General features: G+C 39.1%; 3 protein-coding genes across 3 annotated transcripts; 2 read left to right on the plus strand and 1 right to left on the minus strand.

Annotated features, from left to right (window-relative positions):
* On the minus strand, nt 1–4,725 carry mpdu1b (mannose-P-dolichol utilization defect 1b; the record flags this gene model as incomplete). Its single annotated transcript, XM_083904537.1, has 7 exons — nt 1–140; nt 604–714; nt 1,853–1,971; nt 2,943–3,028; nt 3,128–3,260; nt 3,470–3,535; nt 4,599–4,725. 7 exons carry the CDS (start codon nt 4,723–4,725, stop codon nt 9–11), a joined length of 774 nt encoding a protein of 257 aa, XP_083760663.1. The 3' UTR covers nt 1–8.
* A 221-nt stretch (nt 4,726–4,946) lies between these two features.
* Nucleotides 4,947–7,214, plus strand: mblac1 (metallo-beta-lactamase domain containing 1). The gene is made up of 2 exons (XM_083910662.1): nt 4,947–5,424; nt 6,260–7,214. The coding sequence occupies exons 1-2, from the start codon at nt 5,023–5,025 to the stop codon at nt 6,500–6,502; spliced, it is 645 nt and encodes a 214-aa protein (XP_083766788.1). The 5' UTR covers nt 4,947–5,022; the 3' UTR covers nt 6,503–7,214.
* Nucleotides 7,215–10,019: 2,805 nt separating this feature from the next.
* Nucleotides 10,020–10,973, plus strand: LOC310941048 (lysophosphatidic acid receptor 6; the record flags this gene model as incomplete). Its single annotated transcript, XM_083906119.1, has 1 exon — nt 10,020–10,973. The coding sequence occupies one exon, from the start codon at nt 10,020–10,022 to the stop codon at nt 10,971–10,973; it is 954 nt and encodes a 317-aa protein (XP_083762245.1).
* Between the last annotated feature and the right edge of the window lie 1,963 nt (nt 10,974–12,936).

The following is a 12,936-nucleotide window of genomic DNA, read 5'->3' on the forward strand; positions in this document are numbered from 1 at the left end:
CATTGGTCCTAGTCACTCTTCTTTTTCTTCTCTGTGAGTTTAGGGCAACTGTTCCAGTAGTAGAGAACCTGCAAAGCGATGATGCCATTGCAGGAAGAAGAGATGACGTATGTGAGGGCCATCAGTGAATCTCCAGTTTCCTGGGGAAAAGACACAAATATGAATGAAAAAAACATTTAGTCCTGTCCACCCTTCCCCCTCCTTTTTTTCTGAACTGAACTGTGTTATCAGACATATCGGCATAGAGACTCGCACATCCAGGAATCAAACCCACACATTTCCGGTTGATGAGTCGCTCGACAACTGAACCACCATCACTCCTACTGCTTTTCTGTTTGACTGCAAGTTATTTATAAAAGAGTATACTGAAAGAGCTACTGAAAGAGCTACTGAAGTCGCTGCCAGAATGCCTGCCAGTTGTGTGGATGTTGTAGTAATGCAACTGTGCCACAAGATGGTGATAGCTACATTTGAAGTACTGGTAGTTTAACAATGTAAGATAGGTCCTACTTTTATTTGAGTCAACCTGGCACCACATACAGGTCTGGCATATCTACTAAAACATGTAGAGTCATTTTGGGAAGGTTTTGATAATACACTTACTTGTAGTGAAGTGAAGATGCGGGCAAGGGATCCAGCAAACAACAGGAAGACTGAGATGGCAGAAAGCTGACCAGTGTGTCCATTACTGAAGTTAGTGACGGCCTGGATCAGCTGACATAAACACACACTGTGAGTCTTTCCCATACATTTATGTACATGTAAATGAATAACAATTCTTAATGTTTTTATACTTCCATCAGTAGTGATGAAGCTGTACAAAGAACCCACTCTGCATACAACGTTACAGATAATACATTCATATATTATATATAATTTAAGGTAATTGGTGCTCATCGAGTTAATTATCTCTATGCAGTGAATAAATCCTGCACTTTTAAATTGTCATGGACATTTTGTTTACTCCAGTTAGACAGATATTGTTTTGCATTGCTATATGGTTGTCTTGCAATATATTGATTATCACAGAATTATCACAGACAATGCATCCCATACTGTATCGTGAGGTACACATAATTCCTCAGTGATTGCTCACTCGGTTGTGTGCTTAGACTCAGATAAGATAAGATAAGAAACAACAATGATATTGAAAATGAGAAAAGTAAGAGCAAGAACCACTGTTATGTAACAGATGACAAGGTGAAAGTTCACAGCTGATTAAATGTTCAAATGTTGGGAACATTCAAAGGTCTCAGTTCCTTCCCGTCCCACACTGGTAAAGTAATATCAGACCCAGGACAAGGCAGTCAGCTAACTGAGGCAGGTGCTTTGGGTTTTAATGACCTCATTCAGACCTGGTATTACTATCTGTCCTGAGTGATCTGATCTAGGGATGAGCCAATATGATACTCTGTATCAGTCCAATACTGGTTAGATTTCACTGGATCGGATATCATATTGCATACTTCACTTTGCACAGAAGAATCAGCAGCAGATAAGCGATCGAATAGCGTTTCACCATATGTATTTACACCTGGTATTAACTTGTGTCTCCAGTGTACACATCCCCTTACGTCACATTCACACTTCTATTAAATGTGGTCACAATGCGTCTCCAACCACCTCCCGAAGTGGTTTGGCTGATCAGATAACAATCCATCCTTGGGTGTATTTACACCTGTAGTTACATGTGATCAAGCGCTATCTGATTGCAATCTGACCACAGGAAACACATTTTAAACATATAGCACTTATTTCCATTTTCAAAAAACAGTGTAATTCAGATTTCTCTCTGAAATAATGGACAGCATGAAAAACACAATCGTGATTCAACATGTATTTTTTTGCTTACTCTGCCAATGATGATGGCTGGCATGTTGGAGGCCTGCATGAAGATAACCACCGACAGGGGAGTGACTGGAGACAACAGGAGAACCAACAGGCCAAAATACACCACCGCAAACAGGACACCTGCACCAGGAAAAAGCATTCAAAGCTTTGAATATGTAGTGGAGTGTAGCCACTTTGAAAAAGAAAAGCTAATCTACAAATCTAAAAATAAACAATAAAGCTACACTTAAAATTACATTAAAAGCTTTCGTAACTGTAAATGTCTTTCTTTAGTTAACATTTATTAAAGGTGTCTGTGTCTGTAAAGGTGAAAATCAGTTTCCCTTGAATAACACTTCATTTACCATGTACCACAGCACTAAATAATAATTTCTTAACTATAATTAAGCATTACTTAAGCTTAATTATGAAAGGAGCGCAAGTAAATCTCCCATTAGGAATCTATTGTAACTGCAAAAACTCAGACTGTACCACTTTTTCCTCTCGCTCCTGTGGCCACATTTTTTAAAGATATCCACGCAAATTTTACACCATGTTGTTCAGGAAGTCCGCAAAAGCAACATGTGTCACAGTGGTTATGTGGTTATGCTTTTAGATCTTTTTGAGTTTCTATTTCAATCAATTCAATCACTGCTTCAACACATCATTATGTCACACTGACAATTAGGAAAAATTACCTTACTGAGGCCATTTAATCCACGAGCAGGAAAAATAGCATGCACAACTTACTATACATTTACTTAGTTGGTACACACCTATATCTCACATAATGTAATTGTGTGTTTTTAAACATGCATCTGTGTTTTTTCACTACTTTTTGAAAGTGTGTGTCTTTTACTTGCCATTTTTATACTTTTATAATGATCTAATCTGGGGAAGGTCCCCAAATCTCATTATACACTGGCTGCACATTGACAATAAAGGCTATACTATTCTATTTTATTCTAGACTCCACTGTTTTGGGATTTTATTTTTAGGCCATATCGCCCAGCCCTTAGTTACGGTAATGCCAAATCCTGCTGCCGTAAACAGGATTGGCAACAGCATTACAAATGCTTCTGACACCCATGATTCTACACATGCAGTCTTACCTTTACTGGTTCTTCCTCCATAGTGCAAAATGAGGAAGCCAATGGTGACAGTCTGGATCATGAGGAACAGAGCTTCACCCCAGGCACTGAGGGAACATTCAGCAAAACCTTCTCAGTTATAAGGAAATAATAGTGATCACTGTACACATACTTAACATTTCCATTTAAAATAAAAATGTACTGACCTGAAGGGGAACTTGTTGCAGATACTGTAGGCCATGGTTCCTGTGATAGCCAGCAGCTCCAGCAGCACCGACTGGAAGCTCAGTCCTTCAGCGCTCTTTGCTCCCATCAGCTTTAAGATCTGAGGCAGTTTCACTGAAAAACAAAGATGAAGGGATTATAAATAGTGCAAGGATGAAAAAAAAAAAAAACTTAGCCATTTGAGTGTGCAGAGCAGAGTCACAGTTTTTTGGGGGGCACCAGTTCTTCATCCACCATACTGCTGCCGCTCACGTTGCACTTGCATACATTTGGTTTATTCTAAATAAACTAGGTGAAAGAGAAGCAGAGTTGAGGTGTGTTACCCATCACTGATCCCAGGATGATGCCAATCCCAAGGCCTTTGCTCAGAACAATCTTCAGACATGGTACTGAAATATAAACAAAGAGCAGACTGTCATTACATCAAACTATGCATGCAGCCCTGCATTTAACAGAGAACAGTGCATAGGTAATTTCAGTATTAAACTTCCTGTTCAACTAACAGGAGGTGACATTCCAGGGTTTTCCCTGTTTTTTTTGATAAAGGTGGTAAAGGCTGCAGAACCTGGGTGACGTGTTTATTTACAACAAATTTGAATATTTTGACTTGCATGAATATGGTCCATGCCAACACACATGAATATATTGTTGGACTGCCATTTTTTTTAGAAGATTTTTCTTTTAATGATAGAGTTGGGCTGCTTTGTCTATTCAGCACATTCCAAAGATTCTCAGTGGGGTTCAGGTCTGGACTCTAGATAAAACAATGACTTATGCTCCCTGAGCCATTATTTCACAAGTTGTATTTGGGTAGTTAGTGTTTGGGTCACATAACATTGCTTTGACTTTGATTGAGTTGTGGGACCAGGCAGTGTATACTGTGTAATAATACTAGATTATAACTATTGAAATATAGACACAGGTTTGATCCTGTTGCAATTGCTCTTTAGCCTTAGTAATTTATTTGAACTTTTACCGTACTTATCTTATGATACATCTGACTAAATATTCTGTTTTCATCCTTGTGAGCATTTGTCATGCACTTGTCTGTGTCCATGTTTGGTGTGGTTTTAAGCTGACTCTAGGTCTGTGTGTAATATGGATGCCTTCCTCCTCCTTTAGTACAAATCTACCTACGGGTGTAAATAAAATCACCAGAACCTGAAATATTCAGAGTCTGCCTACTTGTAGACAGTGAGCCTGCATTAAAAAAAAAAAAGACTTGACTTTAAATTCACATTCAGGCTGATACTAACCACAGCAGGGAAGCTCTCTATTGTCGTTGTATTTTGTGAATTGAATTAACGCTATACAAAAGTAACGTTGATGAAAAGCAGACGAACCCGGAAGAACCACAGAGTTCCCAAAAATAAGCAGCAGTTTGGAAATGTTCTCTGCGAGTGTGAGTTGTGTCACTGACTGTTCCCCAGCGGCACACTGTGAGGTTCTTACCGTCCAGCAAGTTGAAATTGAGGAAGAACTCGTCGTAGCATGATTCAGGCATAATATATGCCAAGAGTAATCCTTTGAAAGGATCCATAAAGGAAGAACCAGTGTGTAAGACATGTTCATCCGCCATATTTAAGATTATAATAGTGACGCGACTTGTGTCAGCTTCTTCTTTCTTTGCCCTATATTTGTGGAGGGCTGCAACCTGCGATTCACTGATCATTACCGCCATCTACCGGATAGGAGTGCGGACAGCAAATCTAAATATCTACTGTTTACATTGTCCAGTAGAAGGCGGTAATGCGCCGGTACGTGGCCAACCGCAAAGAAGCTTCCAGAAGAAGAAGAAAAGTCAGCCTTCTTTGATTCCGTAAGCGAGAGTGACCAAAACAAACAAAAAGAACAAATACAAACAAAAAAACCAGACATGTCCGGGACGGACTCACTGTTAGTCCCGCTGTCAGATTCTCTGGACATACCCGGTCAGCCTTACTCACTGTCCGTTCTCAAGGTCGGATACTGTCTCCCTCAACCCGACGGTACGTTTCGAGCCGACGGGACCATCACCCTCATTACGGGCCCGCAGACAGTTCTCGTGGACACCGGAGGACCCTGGGACCGAGAGTTCCTACTCAAGTCCCTGAAACAGAGGGCGATAGAGCCGGGAGACATTGACCTGGTAGTTGGGACTCACGGACACTCAGACCACATCGGAAACCTGGGTCTTTTCCCAAAAGCACTGATCATTGTGGGTTATGACGTCAGTGAAGGGGACACGTACCGTGATAATGAGCTGGCACGCGGACACGCTTACACAGTAGATGAGCACGTGAGTCCTGAAAACATTAATTCAACTTCATTCTTAGATCTCAGTCACGTCAATTCTGGGATGAGGTTCATCCATTCATGTCTATTAGACACTATAACATTCGGTTCAGTTATAAAGATCATAAAAAGAGGATGACAAACTCTTTTGGGATGCGATTCTATTTATTTCTATTTTTTTTATTCACACGTCTACGACTCAGAAGAGTATTTTCAGTCTCATAATTTTTTAGATCGGAATTCTAGAAAGAAAAAACGAAATGTTCCCATAGTTTCCAAATAATGATACAAAGGATGACATTTATAAATCAGTCGATATTAACAGTTCTCAAGATCAGAATCAACACCTGTGTGAAATAAATAAATAAATAAATAAAAAGTTGCACCCCTTAAACCTCTTAAACACCTTTTATCAACATAAAACAACAGACAGGGAAACTAGGGCTGCAACTAACAATATTTTCATTATCTATTAATCATGTTAGGTCCAAAAATGTCAACATTGAACATGTTAAAAACTTTGACATTTTGTTATATTGAAATGTCCACAAACCAAAATGATTCAGTTGGGGTATCATGTTTGCGCTGACAAAAAAAACCTGTCTCCTGCAGAATCATTTGATCCTGAATGCTGATTGTATCGATTTCCTTTGCAGACAAAGGCAAGATTTTAGTGGGGGATTCATCGGTGGAATCGGGGGCCTCTAACAGCTTTTAATAATAATAATAATAATAATAATAATAATAAAAATAATAATAATAATAATAACAATAATGATAATAATAATGCATTATATTTGAAGGCACCTTTCTTTGTCTCTCTCTCCTCTCTGCTGCAGATATCTGTAGTTCCCTGTCCAGGCCACACAGGTCAAGATGTCAGTGTCCAGGTAAAGGGAACCTCAATGGGCACAGTGCTTGTTGCAGGGGACTTATTTGAAAGCTGCTCAGATGGGGACACCTGGAGAGATCTGAGTTTGAACCCTGCAGTACAGGAGGTCAGTCGCCAAGAGGCGTTACGAACTGCTCATATCATCATACCAGGACATGGACTACCATTTAGAGTCGTCAGGAACTGTTGATTCAACTCTGGAGAATCTTGCTGACATCATGTTACCAAGATAACACCCTCTGGCAGGCAACAACACTGTTCACCTCTATATATACTAACTAGACAACACATAAATCAGGAAATATGTCCGAAAACTCATCTCTTCGCGATCATAAAAATGAAGATGGTGGATAGATGTTGTGCCAAAACAGTCAGAGACAGACGAACACAAGAACATTTTAATCACTGCTATGAAATATGTTCACAGCAGAAGAAGACCGAGCTATGGAGATGTATGAATAGATTCCGTAGTTTCCTCTTGGTAAATGATGGACTGAAATGAATTGGGCCTTTTTCTACTATACTGTTTACACCACTCGGATTGACTTGACTCTACTAATTTTTTTGCTTTTCCATTAGCGATAAAACCAGGTACCGGGTGGTTTTTTTGGTACCTGCTCTGGCAAGGTTCCAAGCAAGCTGAGCCAATACTAAAATGTGGTACCATGAAGTAAAACGACGTGCCTGAAAACCAAACTGAGTAGTGTCATGTCGAGCCAAGTAGTGCTCGAACTGCATAATAGAAAAACAACATACATTTACCAAGAGCTAGTCTGCATAGGAATGTTAAAACACAGGGTGTCTGCGGGGTCTTAAAAAGTATTAAAAAGTCTTAATCACGATTTCATGAGGTATGACATTTTGTCCATAGAGTTTGACTGCAAAAAGTATGCATGAATGAATTTATTTTCCTCCCTGGGTTTGTTAAAAACAACTATGCGCAGGAATGCTCGCCCTGCAAGATTGGCAGTCAAAACTGTCAGGTATTTAAAGGTGCCATATGTAAGAATGTGGCCAAAAACGGTTATTAAATTCAAATTCAAAATACCGAGGTCTTTTAGGTTTCGTTTTCTTTCGTTGCCGTTAACTGGAAACTCGTGGTTGCTCAGCAGCTGAGACGCTACTGACTGCAATGATTGGTAGACTGCGGTAGGTGGCGTCACATGCCAAAACTTTTTGGCATGTGCTTTTAAACATGATTTGCAGTCTGCAAAATATTTTTTCAATGCAAATATTTTGGCTGTAGTGTTGTTGGTGACTTCAGTATGTTATATAAACATTATTCCTGAGCATCTGTGACATATTAGGAGGATTTTTTGGCCAGTTGCTTTAGATTTATTACATAATGCACCTTCAATTAAATTTTAAGTGGTCTAGCCACCATAACCCACAATGGAAAATAATAATATATTTTTTTTACAGGTAAATACATGTAAATATGTACTAACTTTAATACCTTTTTTGCACTCTTCATTTCTTCTAATATTGGCACTTAATTTAATGTTATGGTTTTACAAGTATAATAATAGTATACCCACTTGAAATGGATTGTATATAGCAAATAAACTGGTGAAAAAATCATTTCCTTTGAAAGTGTAACAATAAACCACATGGAAGACAGTTTTTCACAGTATCAGCTCTACAGGAAATGCAGACACCTAAGAACTGACAAGACAGAGGAAGAGATTGGTCAACTCCCTGTACCAAGTGACGCACATCAAACAGGCGGATGAGTGTGGTGACAGACACACATCTTTATTCTCCCCGGATCGTCACCTATTTGGAAACTTAAAAACAAGGTAAAGTCCGATTCTGTCAAAACTACTTCACTTGCTTTTTAAAATATACTGTATTTTTCAACATCAAGTTTAAACGTGGATAGAAAATGTCATGTTTTAGTTGCATGAAGATGTAAAAAGAAAGAGTCGACAGCCATGCATAATAGTCAGTATTTTTCTTAAGCAGGAGTAATAAAGATCATTTTGTTAGTTTATCACTGAGGGCATCGATTACAAGAGGTAAAATGAGTAAGTTCTGCTTTCTGCCAGTAAACCATTACAGAGAACACAGTACATATATGTTTGAAGAGGCCCGTTGCACAAAACTAGGATAAGGGATTAAGCCAGGATATCTTAATTTTTTCCGAGATGTGCAAAAAGCAGGATATGTTAAATTACCATGGAGATTTATCCTGTGGAGTTAGCCTGCTCCAGACCAGGCTAAATTCCAGGATTCATTTAATCTCATCCCTCATCTAAGCCAGCAGTCACCACATGTGGAAACAAATAGTTATTCCACTGCCCACTACACAATGTTTTGGCATTCAACTATTACCCACTGTCGTTATCTAAACATTTGTGATCATTGATTACAATAATTTCACAGAAAATGTATATTTACACACAATTCAAAGCATATTATAGAACATAAGAATAAATGCACATTCAAAGGTCTGTATATAATACAGCGCCCCCGTGTCTACTCATCCTGGCTTGGCCTTTGTGCAACCGATTGGTTGCTCTTGTTTTGGATTCAATGAACCAAGCTCAGTCATTTATCCTGGATATCTGAATCCTACTTTTGTGCAACAGGCCCCTGTTGTAATAGACCTGAAATAGTAGGATAAACACAGGTTTTCCCAATGACATTAATGAGGGCTCCACTCCAGATTTAAGAGAGTCGTGGTTTTGCTATAATGTAAATGTAGGTCACACTAAATACTTTAAACTGTATTTTTTTCCTGAAAAAGTTGTAATTTTAACATGTTATAAACCGTGGTTCTCAAACTGTGTTGTGTGTACCATCAGTGATATGCAAGCTCCCTCTGATGGTACCAGGGCATTTGATCAGAGTGGAGCTGAGGAGTGTATAAAAACAAATAATTCATGATTTAAATAATAATTACAGTCACCTTATCTCTTGCTCTCTCTCTTCTTAGAAAAAAAGACAAACAAGCGTATCAACGTGTTACAGCCACAGACTGCATATCTATTGCAAAATGTTGTCCATACTGTTACTTCTGAAAGTGTGTGTTCACACATTTGGTCACAGTCACACTTGCTTGTAGAGGAAGTATATGTATGTGAGCACTGCTGGCTGTCACACTGATCAGATCAGCATCTCCTTTGTCTTGGCTCACTATGAAAATATTTTTTTCTAATCTAATTTTTCTTTTTAGGCAAAAAAACAAAATCTTATTTTACCTTCTTAAAAATCAAGTTTTGCAGTGCCACACATAATCACATCATGAGAAGTTTATGGTGCCTTCCATTTATAGTTGGAACGAGGAAAATCCAAAGTCATAGAGCGTTCTGAACTTGGATTAAGCCAAGTTAAGAATCCAAGAAGGCTGCTTCCATACACTGATACTTTTATCGTTACTAGCACTTCTGTTGTATTTGTTTTACAGTAAACCAGTCATACACATAGTTCTGTATAATTTTTAACTGTATTAACATGTTGCTACGCTGTTTATGTGTGCCAAACACCATGTAAAGTGTTGTTATCAACTCACAATGGTTAGTCTGAGATACGCTTGCGTTCCCAACATGAACTGGAATACAATGAGTTAGGGAGTGATATCACTCCTAGTTCTGATTTTCGAGTTCCAACGTAAATGGAACGCAGCATTAGCATCACTTGTCCTTTTCAGACTCTGAATTTTTTTGTGTAACCTCTGCTGTCTCTCTTCTGCCTTTCAGGTCATTATGTCCACCAACTTTTCCACTCACTGTTACAATGAAAGCACAGGACACATCAACATCGTTCCGGTGTGCATGTATTCCCTCATTTGTACGTTGGGCCTGATCTTTAATCTCACAGCGCTGGCCTTTTTTTTTACTCACAAAAAATCCAGGTCACAAACCATTATCTATATGACCAACCTGGCCATAGCGGATGTCCTGCTCATCCTTACGTTGCCTATGAGAATCTACCACCATCTGGGTTTTGCTGGTCTTCCTCAATGGCTCTGTGATGTCCTTGGTTTAGTCTTGAAGGCCAACATGTACGGGAGCATCTTCCTCCTCACTTGCATTTGCTTTGACCGTTGTGTAGCACTCCACTTCCCAATGTCGCTGCGTGTCCAGGAAGGGAGACGCAAGGCACCGCTGATTTGTCTTGGAATATGGATTGTCACCTTTGGAGCCAGCGTGCCGATCTACCTGTTCAAGCGCAAACAACTTACCACAAGTGACTGTTTTGACAGCCTGCCGGTCTACGCCATACAGCCTGTGGTGGTTTCAACCACGCTGTTCATGGGCTTTGGGATCCCATTAGTCGTCATGCTGATCTGCTCCTGGGGTTTGCTCCGTGCTGTGCGGAAAAGCACCGTGGCTCAGACCAAGCTAGTGGACAGCAGAAAAATCTACAGGATGATTTCTGCCAATCTCCTCATTTTTCTGCTCAGCTTTCTTCCTTACCACACCATTCTGATCCTGCTCTCGCTTTATATAGAGAATATATCATGCCACATGCAGATTGCGTACCGGTACAGCCTGATGATGGCATGTCTCAATACAGTACTAGACCCCATCGCATATTATTTCACCACAGATACATTCAGGAGGAATGTAGACATAGGTGCTCTTCGGAGGACGGTCCCTTTGAAATGTCAAAGTTCTGACTTGACCAGCAGGGGCAGAATGATCAATATGAGTTAAAGTAGGCAACACCACCGTCCCAAATGTTCAAAGACGTAATCGACCAATCAATATGCAAAGATCTGATTGTAATTATTATATGGTGACTTTTATGTTGATATCAGTCTGGTTTTGTATATGGTTGTATATAATGTTCTCTCGAACTGTAAGCTAACATCCATTGTTTTGTGTATCTGAAACCACAAAATAATACTTGAATTTAAGGATCGGGCAGGGTCATTTGGGAGTGGGGTGGGGGGTGGACACCTTTGTTCAGATGGTGATATGGTCACTGCGCAGATGAAGTCTAGTGAGTTATTGCGAGTTTTGTGAGATAATGTTCCATTTACATCGGAAGTGGGAGTGACGTCACTCCAAGTCGGAAATGCAGACATATGCCGAGCTAGTCATGGCTAGCAAAGCCAGTCAATGTAAACAATGTTTTATATGGTTTTATATGGTATTTTGCATACAAGAACAGTGTAGCAACATGTCTCCAGTTAAAAATTAAACAGTATAGGTGTGATCAGTGTATGATTTACAACAGAAGTGCTATTAAAGGTAAAAGTAGCAGTGTTTGTATGGTGGCATCCATCTTGGAATCCCATATCATTGGGGAGGTTGCTCCGAGTTCCCAGGTTTGTTTCAACCTAAAACCGTTATTTTTAATAAACAAGAAAAAACTATTTCAACACGTATGTAGGGGGTTGTTATAAACAGGTTACTTTAAATGTCTGGGTTTATTAAAACAGTGTAAATCGTGCTGGTGCTAAAGGTCATTTTGTGAAAAATATAACGTGAACTGATATTTTATATATATATATACTGTAAATAGTTCATGTAATTTGAATAAAACTACTGTCTAAAAGCACCTGAGTGTTGTTTTCCTTATTCATATTTGTCTCTGTTGACTATGAAGCAAATCTGTATAATTTATTTTCAATAATAATTCCTACAGCATCTGGGAGTACAAATGGCAGTAAGTTTTTGCTCGGGATTAGTTCTCGGAAAACTTGTTTTGAATTTGAAGAGTAACCATTGCACTTCCACTTACTATATATTGATGCACACACACTCTTAGAAATAAAAGTGCTAAGTAGAACCGTATAAGGTTCTTCGGCTTGTCCTCATAGGAAAACCCTTTTTGGCTCTAGGTAGAACCTTTTTATAACAGTGCCACCTGGAACCCTTTTAAAACCCTTTATTCAGGAAACTGGGTTTAAAGGGTTCTCTGGATAGAAATGGTTCTTACTGGAAGATTTAGTGTTACCAAGAACCTTTCTTCAGGAAAGGGTTTTTCAGAAGCAAATTGTTCCAGGTAGAACCTCAGCCCTCGTAGAAAGACCCTTTTGGAACCCTTTTTTCTAAGAGCATAACATCATGTTATAATCATGGTTTACTTCCTTTACCGTGTGCATGTGCTCTGCTGTGAACATACCACATGCTGCAATCCTGACTGATGCAATGCTAGTTTTGTAAAACATGTGGTTTCTCACGCTTTCATTGCAATGTTCTCATACAAACACGTTTCCCCACACAGAGTATAATTTCCCTGCAGTTCATCTCTTGTCAGATCATTAATCTGCCCAACAGTTACATTTGATCTAGAGTAATTAATACTTAAGACACACTTAAATCACAACATAATATCATAATTTGGACATTTGCAGCTCCAAAAGCATGTCTGCTGCATGTTCAAATAATAATGTTTTCTAATAATTAAATTTTCCGATTCTTGAATGTGAATTTCAGATTTATTTGCTTCATACAAGGAACACATTAAAAGATAATAATTTTGGTTTGTGGTTTTCAAAACACTGATCATCAAGTTTTTGACATTTTATGGACCAAAATACTAATAGAGAAAATAATCATACTACTCCCATCCCAGTAAGAGGCGCTGTTGCACGGCTTGTGCCATCCTGTAACCAGATATTGTTCTACTCTGTTACATATACAGTACCAGTCAAAAGTTTGGGCACAC

Source organism: Microchirus variegatus (genome assembly GCF_963457635.1).
Source record: "Microchirus variegatus genome assembly, chromosome: 2".
In the NCBI taxonomy this organism is placed as follows: Eukaryota; Metazoa; Chordata; class Actinopteri; order Pleuronectiformes; family Soleidae; genus Microchirus; species Microchirus variegatus.